The sequence below is a fragment of the Chelonia mydas genome, chromosome 27 (assembly GCF_015237465.2).
Source record: "Chelonia mydas isolate rCheMyd1 chromosome 27, rCheMyd1.pri.v2, whole genome shotgun sequence".
Taxonomy (NCBI): domain Eukaryota; kingdom Metazoa; phylum Chordata; order Testudines; family Cheloniidae; genus Chelonia; species Chelonia mydas.
The window spans coordinates 3,238,862-3,250,916 of NC_057860.1; the positions used below are offsets into that span (position 1 = coordinate 3,238,862).

General features: G+C 43.1%; 1 protein-coding gene across 2 annotated transcripts in view; it reads left to right on the top strand.

The window, feature by feature from the left end:
• Positions 1–2: 2 nt before the first annotated feature.
• Positions 3–12,055, top strand: part of GOSR2 (golgi SNAP receptor complex member 2) — a 28,758-nt gene continuing 16,705 nt past the window's right edge. The window contains exons 1-2 of one of the 2 annotated variants that reach the window (XM_037886781.2): positions 3–175; positions 9,398–9,462. In XM_037886781.2, the coding sequence (XP_037742709.1) occupies positions 147–175; positions 9,398–9,462 (94 nt within the window). In that variant the 5' untranslated portion in view covers positions 3–146. The remainder of the gene's footprint in view (positions 176–9,397; positions 9,463–12,055) is intronic. The other variant, XM_037886782.2, reaches the window with a different exon arrangement.

Below are 12,055 nucleotides of genomic sequence, written 5' to 3' on the forward strand. Positions count from 1 at the left end.
GCGCCCCGCCCCGCCGTCAGGCAGCAGCCCGGGCAGCCTCTCCCGCCGGAAGCGAGCCGGGCCTCGCGCGAGCGGAAGCCGGAAGTGGCGGGCGCTGACGTGTCGCGCGGCGCCGGGAGGGAGTCGGGCCGGGCTCTGCGGCCGCGATGGAGGCTCTTTACCACCAGACCAACAAGTGAGAGCGGGGCCGGGCCGGGCCGGGCTGAATCCCGCGGGCAGAGCCTGTGGGGCCGGAGCCCCAGTCCCGTCTCCGTAGCAGCGCTCGGAGCCTGGCGAGCCCGAGCCGGGATCCCGCCGGGGCCGGGGGCCGGGGCCGGGGCCGGGCCGGGCTCTCTCCTGCGTGCGGGAAGCCCCTCCCCCACCGCCCCGGGCAGCCGCCTCTGGCGCGGAGCGTGTCGCGGCTCAGCCGTGTCCCGCTGCGAGGAAAGAGGCTTTGTCCGATGTGAGCTGCTGAGGGGGTGGGCGTGGCAGCGGGCGAGGTACAAGGGTCCAGACTGGAAGTTGGGGGGTGCCCAGCCATAGGAGGAACATGGAAAGTGCCCTGGGCTCTCTAGTGTCCGGAACCTCGTTTTTCACTTTTCCTCCAATTTTCTATCTCCTGATTTGCAGCAAGGGACGGAATGAAATCGTGCAGGAAGCTTTAAAGGGATGTAAGGCTAGTTATTGTAGAGTGAACACATCGCCCACCACCACACTTCCAGGGTGCAGCATTTCAGCTGGCAAGTGCTGTGCTGATTCTTTGTAAGGGTTGGTGTTTACGGCATAAGTCAGTCGTTCTCACGCTTTCGTCCTGGTGACCCCTTTCACACAGCAAGCCTCTGAGTGTGACCCCCTTTATAAATTAACATTTCTTTTATATTGAATATTATTATAAATGCTAGAGGCGAAGCAGGGTTTGGGGTGTAGGTTGAAGGCTTGTGACACCCCCCCCCATGTAATAACCTTGCAACCCCCTGAGGGGTCACGACCCCCAGTTTGAGAACCCCTGGCATAAGTGGTATCAGCACAATGACTCTGGAACACTAAAAAATGGTGCCCTATGAATAAGTGCCAACAAACAAATAGCTTGTCTTGTACTGACATAACTAAGAAAGTTTAGGAGAAAGAGAACAACACAGGAATTACCTGAAGTCTGTGTAGTCTGGTATTCTGTCTCTAACAGAGACCAGCACCAGATGCTTCAGAGGAAAGTGCAAGAAACCTTGCAGTGGGCAGATGTGAGCTAATTTGCTGGCCATGGTATTGTGTTAGTGTTTTTAGTATCAATACATTTGTTGCGATAATAATTTAACCAAAGTGTCACAATTTAAACAGTAGTTTTACAGTAGTGTTGTCTTTCTCTTTGTAAAATCCATGGCTTTCTTGTTCCATTATTACATCCCTTTTGGAAATGGGAGCAAGGGTAGATAAGAAAGATTGGTTTTAATCTTGTGTACCGTCTTTCCGTATCAACAAGCATCAATGTCCTTGGAATACACAGGACTTGCCACAATATTTGCTGCTATTTATGTAGCACCACACTGTAAGCTCTTTTAAGGAAGGAACAGTGTCTATGCATTTGTACAGCAAACACAAAGGAACCCCCTTCCCAACTGGGGATTCTGGATGATACCATAATGTATAGAGTATATGAGTATCTGTCTCAAGATTTTACTGTTGAAAAGCACTAGTGGATACAACACAGAACAGAGCGGAGTTATTACTAAAGCACTTTATAAAAACCAGGTGTCTGTTCGGAAGTATTTTGGAGGAGAGATAAGCTTGGTGAATATAAATTGGCAGGAATGTGGATAAAAATTGGTTATTTTTATTAATCAAAACTTGGGTTTTTATTTAAATACAGGGTTTTTGTAAAAAAAAAAAAAATACTTCAAGCCTGGCCATGCTGGCTTAGACCAGTTGTCCATCTAGACCAGTATCCTGTCTTCTGACAGTGACTGGTGCTAGGTACTTCAGAGGGAATGAACAGAACAGGGTGATTATCAAGAGATCCATCCCATCGTCCAGTTCCAACTTTTGGCAGTCAGAGGTTTAGGGACATACAGAACATGTGTTTGCGTCCCTGGCCATGTTGGCTAATAGCCATTGATGGACTTATCCTCCATGAACGAATCTAATTCTTTTTTTGACCCAATTATACTTTTAGCCTTCACAACGTCCCCTGGCAATGAATTCTACAGGTTGACTGCCCATTGTGTGAAGAAATACTTACTTATATTTGTTTTAAACCTGCTGGCTGTTAATTTCATTGGATGACCACTTGTTCTTGTGTTATGTGAAAGGGTAAATAACTTCCTTGTTCACTTTGTCCACACCACTCATGATTTTATAGACCTCTGTCATATCCCCTCTTAGTTGTCTCTTTTCTAAACTGAACAGTCCCAGTCTTTTTAATCTGTCCTCATATGGAATCTGTTCTATATCACTAATCAATTCTGGTGCCCTTCTTTGTACTTTTTCCCATTCTAATATATCTGTTTTTAAATGGGGTGACCAGAACTGCATGTAGTATTCCAGGTGTGGGCATACCTTGGATTTATAAAAAGAAAAGGAGTACTTGTGGCACCTTAGAGACTAACAAATTTATTTGAGCATAAGATTTATAGTGTCATTATGATATTTTCTGTCTTCTTATCGATCCCTCTCCTAATGGCTCAAAATACACTCTTGGCTTTTTTGACTGCCGCTGCACATTGAGCAGATGCTGTCAGGAAACTATCCACAGTGATGCCAAGATCTCTTTCTTGAGTGTAATCAGCTAATTTAGACGCATCATTTTGTATGTATAGTTGGGATTATGTTTTCCAATGTGCGTTAATAGTAACGCACATTTATCAATGCTGAATTTCATCTCCCCTTTTGTTGCCCAGTCACCCGGTTTTGTAAGATCCCTTTGTAACTCTTTGCAGTCAGCTTTGGACTTAACTATCTTGAGTAATTTTGCATTGTCTGCAAATTTTGCAAAATTTCAAATTTAATTTTGAATAAATGTATGACAACCTATGTTAAGGCCTAAATTTACTATAACCTATTCAAATAAAATAAATAAAAAATGAAGTAATATGTTTTGCTGATGAAGTTTTAAAGAAAGTAAAACCACTGAACTGCATGCAGAGTTTGTGCTAAAGAGGCATTTGACATCCATTTGCCTCTTCTGCAGATGCAAAGAGAGGATTCTTCATTTCACTTTCTTCAGTTCATTTCAATGACTAGTTTATTCAAAATTGAGAAACCATTTGGGAGATGAAAAAAGCAGGAAAGCTAGTTTTTCTTTTCCAATCTATTAATAAAAATGAGGTATGAGAGGATGAGATCTGCTTCTAAAATCTTGAAGCACATGGTAGTCAAAAGCAATCAGTTCAGGTCACTAACTACTGATAATACTTTCTTTGTTTAATAAACCATTGGTTTTAAATGCAAAACATGTTATGATAAACTTACTTTTTTATGCATTTAGCACATTTAAGGTAGTTTTTATTTAACTAATAAAAACAATTATTCGGCCCTTTAGAACAAGATGTTTTAAAGAGGGACTTGAAGAAGCTCTGATGTTGTGTAGAGTCTTAACTATCTTAGACCAGTTACTATGTCCAATATCCCTTAGACATAAATGTTCCTATACTCTGAGGCCAGAAGGTGACGGCGTGATCATTTAGTCTGACCTGCATAGCACAGGCTTTAGAGCTTCCCCAAAATAATTCCTGATCGAGCTAGAGCATATGTTTTAGGAAAACGTCCAATCTGTATTTAAAATAGCCAGTGATGGAGAATCCATCACAACTCTAGGTAAATTATTCCAATGATTAATTACCCTCATTGTTAATTATGCCTTATTTCCAATCTGAATTTGGCTAGCTTCAACTTCAAGCCATTGGATTGTGTTATACCTTTCTTTGCTAGATTGAAGAGCCCGTGACAAAAGGTATTGTTCCACATGTGGGTACTTGTACATTGTGATCAAGCCATCCCTTAACCTTCTGGTTTTTAAGCTCAGTAGATAGGAGGGGCTGAATCACTATAAGGCGTGCTTTCTAATCCTTTAATCATTCTCGTGGTTCTTCTCTGAACCCTCTCCAGTTGGATTGTGGACACCAGAACTGTACATAGTATTCCAGTCGCAGTTGCACCTATGGAATACAGAGGTAGTGTAATCTCCCTGCTCCATTTTACTGCTAATAAATGTCTAATCTGTCTATCTGTGGAGGCTAGCAACTAAAAGACACACTGACCTTTGGCATCATATTAAATGTTCTTCCATATCCCTGAAATAGCTGCACCGTGGTGCTCCTCACTGGTTCCATAAGCAAGCTAGGACTTTGGACACTGTTACTGTGAGCAACGTTGGAATTTAGGGTTGTAAAATAGTGAACTATTAACTGGTAAGCATTAATCTTACTGGTTAACCCAGCCTAACCGTTAATCTGCGGTCCGCCGCAGCAGCCCCAACCCCAGGCCAGCAGGAGCAGCTCCAGCCCCAACCCCAGCCAACCCAAGACCACACGGGCCTTGCCAGCCAGCCGGCCAAAGCAGCAGCAGGCCCCACTGGCCCCCTGCTGGCCAGAGCAGCCCCAGCCCCTCTCTGTTTAGTTGGTTAACTGATATAATTTTAATTGTTTAACCGGTTAACTTTTTAAACAATACGGCAGCCTTTGTTTGTCCAATGAGCTTGGATTTTAAAGTTCAAAATTCGAGACAATTCCCTATGAAAAAAGATTAATTAAAAAAAGAAAATGAAGTCTCTGTTTTATTAGATAATTGCAAACTCATAATCAGCTGATTTATTAAGAGTATTCTTAATGTACATCATAGTGGTACATTATAATGGCCTATGGACAGCCTTTTGATGTCCCATTAGAGACTTCCCTGAGAGTAATAGCATATCACCATCTGAATTCTTTAGCACAAGTCTTTTACATACATGGTACTTGCAGCTTGTTGAGCCAGTGGTGCAGAATGCTGAATTGGGTGTCTGGGACCTTCAGTGCTAAACGGGAAAAGAGCAAAGTTCTTCTCAAAACATTTGTTGGACCTAAATCGGGCTGAAAGACAATACAAAGAGTATGCAGTATAGTTGTAGCCATGTCGGTCCCAGGATATTGGAGAGACAAGATAGATTAGGTAATATCTTTTATTCGACCAACTTCTGTGTGGCTCAGAAACTTTTCTTTCTCACCAACAGAAGATATTACAAGATATTACCTCACCTACCTTGTGTCTCTAATACAAATAGTAACTCAATAGGGAAGGTTTCAGAGTAGCAGCCGTGTTAGTCTGTATCCGCAAAAAGAAAAGGAGTACTTGTGGCACCTTCGAGTCTAACAAATTTATTTGAGCATAAGCTTTCGTGAACTACAGCTCACTTCATTGGATGCATGCAGTGGAAAATACAGTGGGGAGCTTTTATATACACAGAGAACATGAAACAGTGGGTGTTACCATACACACTATAATAAGAGTGATAAGGTAAGGTGAGCTATTATCAGCAGGAGAGAAAAAATAAATCTTTTGTAGTGATAATCAAGGTGGGCCATTTCCAACAGTGGTTCCCTTAACCCACCCAGCAATATTGTTAATGTATCCAGCTATACTCTTAGCCCAGCAGAAGAATCTGTCATATCTCGTGGCCTCTCCTTCTGCCCCTCCACCCCCATGAACATGATACACTTCTGTGGTGACCTAGAATCCTATTTTCGACGTCTCCGATTCAAGGAATATTTCCAACGCACCTCTGAACAGCATACTAACCCACAGAGACCTTCCTACCAAGACTACAAAAAGAAGGATTCTGGGTGGACTCCTCCTGAAGGTCGAAACAACAGACTGGACTTCTATGTAGAGTGCTTCCGCCGACGTGCACGGACTGAAATTGTGGAAAAGCAGCATCACTTGCCCCATAACCTCAGCTGTGCGGAACCCAATGCCATCCACAGCCTCAGAAACAACTCTGACATCATAATCAAAAAGGCTGACAAAGGAGGTGCTGTCGTCCACATAAATAGGTCGGAATATGAACAAGAGGCTGCTAGGCAGCTTTCCAGCACCACATTCTACAAGCCATTACCCTCTGATCCCGCTGAGAGTTACCAAAAGAAACTCCACCATCTGCTCAAGAAACTCCCTGAAAAAGCACAAGAACAAATCCTCACAGACACACCCCTAGAACCCCGACCTGGGGTATTCTGTTTGCTACCCAAGATCCATAAACCTGGAAATCCTGGATGCCGCATCATCTCAGGCATTGGCACCCTGACAGCAGGATTGTCTGGCTATGTAGACTCCCTCCTCAGGCCTACGCTACCAGCACTCCTAGCTATCTTTGAGACACCACTGTATTCCTGAGGAAACTACAATCCATCAGTGATCTTCCTGTAACACCATCCTAGCCACTATGGATGTAGAAGTCCTCTACACCAACATTCCACACAAAGATGGACTAGAAGCCGTCAGGAACAGTATCCCCGATAATATCATGGCAAACCTGGTGGCTGAACTTTGTCCTCTGTCCCCAAATGTGAAACAGTTATGGGAATGTATACCTTCAAATCAGCGGCACTGCTAAGGATACCTGCATGGCCCCACAGTATGCCAACATTTTTATGGCTGGCTGAGAACAACGCTTCCTCAGCTCTTGTCCCCTAATGCCCCTACTTTACTTGCGCTACATTGATGACATCTTCATCATCTGGACCCATAGAAAAGAAGCCCTTGAGGAACTCCACCATGATTTCAACAATTTCCATTCCACCATCAACCTCAGCCTGGACTGGTCCACACAAGAGATCCACTTCCTGGACACTACTGTGCTAATAAGCGATGGTCACATAAACACCACCCTATACTGGAAACCTACTGACCGCTATACTTTACGTACATGCCTCCAGCTTTCATCCAGACCACACCACACGATCCATTGTCTACAGCCAAGCTCTATGATACAACCGCAATTGCTCCAACCCCTCAGGGAGAGAAACACCTACAAGATCTCTATCAAGCGTTCTTACAACTACAGTACCCACCTGCTGAAGTGAAGAAACAGATTGACAGAGCCAGAAGAGTACCCAGAAGTCACCTACTACAGGACAGGCCCAACAAAGAAAATAACAGAATGCCATTAACCATCACCTTCAGCCCCCAACTAAAACCTCTCCGACACATCATCAAGGATCTACAACCTATCCTGAAGGACGACCCATCACTCTCACAGATCTTGGGAGACAGGCTAGTCCTTGCTTACAGACAGCCCCCCAACCTGAAGCAAATACTCACCAGCAACCACACACCACAAACACTAACCCAGGAACCTATCCTTGCAACAAAGCCCGTTGCCAACTGTGTCCACATATCTATTCAGGGGACACCATCATAGTGCCTAATCACATCAGCCACACTATCAGAGGCTCGTTCACCTGCACATCTACCAATGTGATATATGCCATCATGTGCCAGCAATGCCCCTCTGCCATGTACATTGGCCAAACTGGACAGTTTCTACGTAAAAGAATAAATGGACACAAATCAGATGTCAAGAATTATATATAACATTAAAAAACCGTTGGAGAACATTTCAATCTCTCTGGTCACTCGATTACAGACCTAAAAGTGGCAATTCTTCAACAAAAAAACTTCAAACACAACGAGAGACTGCTGAATTGGAATTAATTTGCAAACTGGACACCATTAAATTAGGCTTGAATAAAGACTGAGAGTGGTTGTGTCATTACAAGAAGAAAGAAAAGGAGGACTAGTGGCACCTTAGAGACTAACCAATTTATTTGAGCATAAGCTTTCGTGAGCTACAGCTCACTTCATCGGATGCATTCAGTGGAAAAACATTACACAAAGTAAAACTATTTCCCCATGTTTATTTTCCCCCCTACTGTTCCTCACACATTCTTGTCAACTGCTGGAAATGGCCCCCCTTGATTATCACTATAAAAGGTTTTGTGTTTTTTTCTCTCTCCTGCTGATAATAGCTCACCTTACCTGATCACTCTCATTACAGTGTGTATGGTAACACCTATTGTTTCATGGTCTCTGTGTATATAAAATCTCCCCACTGTATTTTCCACTGCATGCATCCGATGAAGTGAGCTGCAGCTCACGAAAGCTTATGCTCAAATAAATTTGTTTGTCTCTAAGGTGCCACAAGTCCTCCTTTTCTTTTTTCAATAGGGAAGGGCTGGCTAGTCTATTATTCTAATAGTGCTTTAGAAAAATCAATAATAATATTATTGATCATAAGTAATGAAGGGGCTCGGCTTGTGTTGCTCCCATTCCCATGTCCGCTTGCTGTATGGTCATGTCACCTGAGCTGGCTTTTGGCTGTAGATTTTTTTCAATTTGTTTGATTTCACAGGAACTCAGTATTCAAGATAATCTCTTGTTCCCCTAGGTCCAGAGCATTCCCATGAAACCAATAACTGAACGAGGACTAGATCTACCGATTCAATTCTCTGATTGTTTTAGAACACTTTTCAATGTCCATAAATCCACAATCAAGGAAGAAGGTCTTATTGGTTAAAAAAAGACCTGGTTTAGAGAGGAAGTGAAGGAAGCAATGAAAAGAATACATAACAAATGGAAGATAGGGAATGTTGTTAGTAACAAATATAAATCAAGATTGCATCTCCTCTAGGAACTATTTTGAGGCAGTTCTCTGGCCTGTGTTATACAGGAGGTCAGGTGGTCACAATGGGATACTTCATAGACTGACTTCCTGTATCACACAGGCCAGAAAACATCCAATCTTGATTTGAAAATTGTTTTCCCCTTGATGGGTACAATCTGGGCTCCATTATTTATGTTTTTCCCAGTGGTGCTGAAGGACAGAGCAGCAGTTCTCTCCTTTGACAGCTAGAACTTCCCTGTTTTTGCCCTTTTTGACCCTATGGCCTAATATTCTTAGTCTTTCCAAAACAGGTGGTCTTGTTGGCAGAGCTAGTGGTTCCCACCATACCACTCACATTGTTTGTTTTGGATGTGGTTCTTGACACATACAAGGTAACTGTGTTGGCTCACTTTATGGAACATATAAAGTGAGTGGGGTCTCTTGTTACTCTATTAACTTTGAGGAAACGTTCGGAAAAACCTTTGTCAATTCAACTGGATTTTTACTCTGGTCTTTACCCCTTAAATACTGCAGTGACAGGTACATATTGAGAGGGAACTTTGGTTTCTGGTCTTAAGGTCTTCTTTGTGCCCTCACACTCTTAGGAAATGCTGTATGGTGTTTGCATTAGAATAATGGAAACCTAGTTCCTGTTCTGAATGTTACGTTACACTATATATTTCTTAGTATTTCAAGTCTGCCACTTGTTTGTACTAAAAAAAATCTTTCCAGATTTAATAGCTGTTGATTGACTCTAATTCCCATTTCTTCCTTCTCTTCCTTTGATAGGCAAGTCCATGAGGTTCAATCTTACATGGGTCATCTGGAGACCTCAGACAAGCAGTCAGTGCACTGTAAGTTAACAACTAAATACGGCAACTCAACTGTTGGTGTGATCTAATGCAGTGGTTCTCAAAGCCGGTCCGCCACTTGTTCAGGGAAAGCCCCTGGTGCGCTGGACCGGTTTGTTTACCTGCTGCATCCGCAGGTTTGGCCAATCGTGGCTCCAGGCCAATGGGGGCTGCGGGAAGGGCGGCCAGCACCTCCCTTGGCCCGCGCCGCTTCCCGCACCCCCCATTGGCCTGGAGCGGCGAACCACGGCCAGTGGGAGCCGTGATCGGCCGAACTGCGGACGCGGCAGGTAAACAAACCGGTCCGGCGTGCCAGGGGCTTTCCTGAACGAGCGGCGGACCGGCTTTGAGAACCGCTGATCTAATGCTCACGGGTTGGGTTTCCTATTAGCATTTAAACTCAGATACTTTAAGATTCTATTAGCTGTTCTTTGTGAAAGGAGTTCAGTCTTTGCCTCCTGGGAATGAAGCAATGGTCCACATCACAAAACTAAAATCTAATTACCCAGTTCAGTTTTATGTTGGATTTAAATAAGGCCAAGGCTTTCTGAAGGATGGGTCAGAAAAAGACACGAACCCTAGTATTTTTTCAGTTAAGTTATCCTCCAAACAGCAGCTTTCCTATTATGAAAATCCTCATAATGGAGAGTTGATGTTTGGTATGGTTGTGCAGATCTGACACTGCAAAAATCTGGAACTGAGGATGCCAGATATTTTATGTGAATGTGATTGCGTCAAGTTTCAAATTGTTTACATTTTATACTGGATTGTTAATCCTTTGTAATATCTTTTTAAAGTAGTAAGATCTGACACAGGCTGATAGATTGACCCATTGTTCATCTAGTCCAGGGGTGGGGAACCTTTTTTTCTATCAGGGGCCGTTGACCCACAGAATAAATCAGTTGCAGGCCACACACAGCCCCACAGGGCCATGGAAAGAACAGGAATCTCTGCACGGTCCTGAGTATCCTCAGAAGACTTGTAGCTCTCCCAGGTTTTATAGTATCCAATTGATTTTTGTAGTTCCACTAGGCTTCCATAATGTCGATGTCCTTATCTGCTGTGAGGCATTGCCTGCTTTCGGTTTTAAGTGGCTCTCGTTTCTGTAAAGAACATTTATAGTTCTTCTTGCTGCCCAGGTGCCTCTCTTTATTAATCTGTGATGTCAGCAGGGTTTCAGAAGTTTGTGTTCTTTTGCTGCCCCTGCTCTAGGTCAGTTGTGTTTTTTGTGTCCGACCCTTTATTAGATTCACAATTAACACTGTCTTTGATGGATGTCTGTCTGACATACGGGCTCCTTGGCCCCTGTCAGCTTTCCTCTGGCTGCTAGTTTAAACCTAAGTCAACACCTTTTTTATTTTATATGCCACCGTCTGCTTCCATTTTGATTAAAGCAGGGGCCCCATTCCAAAATGTATAGTCTCCTCCTTTCCCCAAAAGCACCCTCTGCCTAAGAAATTGAAACCCCTTTTCTCTACACCATCGTCTCAATCATGTATTGAGATCTGAAGTTCCCTTTGCCTAGCTGAACCTGCATGTGAAGTTGGAAGCATTTCAGAGAGATCTACCACAGACCCCTAGACCTAAGCCTTCTCCCTAGTAGTCTCAATTTAAGGAATTAATTCAGAGAAATCCTATGGTCTGTGTTATACAAGAGGTCAGGTTAGATGATCACATATGTCCCTTCTGGCCTTACAAGCTATAAATTTAGCTGCCAAAACCTCTTCTCTTTTATATCTTCCTAAATCATTGGTACTCTGTGATGGAGGTGAATTTCCTGACTATTACACTGGTGTTACAGATTTCAAAAATAAAGGTATAGACTCAATTTCTGCCTCTGCAGGTGAGCGTGTGCAAACATACAAACTTGTACTTGAGAACTCGTTCTCGGGAGAAGTTAGGCAAATTCAGGTGTCTGCTTTTCAGAATTTAATCTGTGTCAGTTTAAAGTTTGTGGAAGAGGGGAAAAACCCAGGGTTTGTTGCTACTTTTTTAAATGATAGTATCATCATTATGCCAGTAATTACATAATTAAATTAGATTGATGTGGGGCCAGGATTTTTGTATTTGTAAAACAGTAAATACACTGCTCCATAAATCCAGTGAGGCATACAGCACACGTTCTTGTGAACTTGAGGAATTCATGAGGGTAGTGCTGGTCTTTTGGCTGAAGAGCAGGTCTGGAAACTGAGAGATCTGGGTCTTATTCTCAGCTCTCTCTGTATAATCTTAGGCGAGTCTCCCTCTGAGCCTCCATTTCTGCTTTTGTAAAATGAGATGATAGGTTAATTAACCTATCTTGCAGGAATGATCTGAGTCTTTGAGATCCTTGGGTGGGAAGTGCCACAGAAGTACACATTTTATTGAATAATTGACCCAGGGTTCATTGAGCCAAACATGCAGGTTCATTTTCTTTGTCTTAGTGTGCTCAGTCTGTGTTTAATTTCAGATGTTTTGAGGCTGTGGTATACAATAGAACAGATTTTTAGAAGTGTCTAGATCTCTAACTCTCCTTGTTTTCAATGGGAGTTAGGCACCTAAATTTCTTTCCAAATCTGGACTAACGTGTCTCCAGTTCCTTAAGACAGTGCATTGT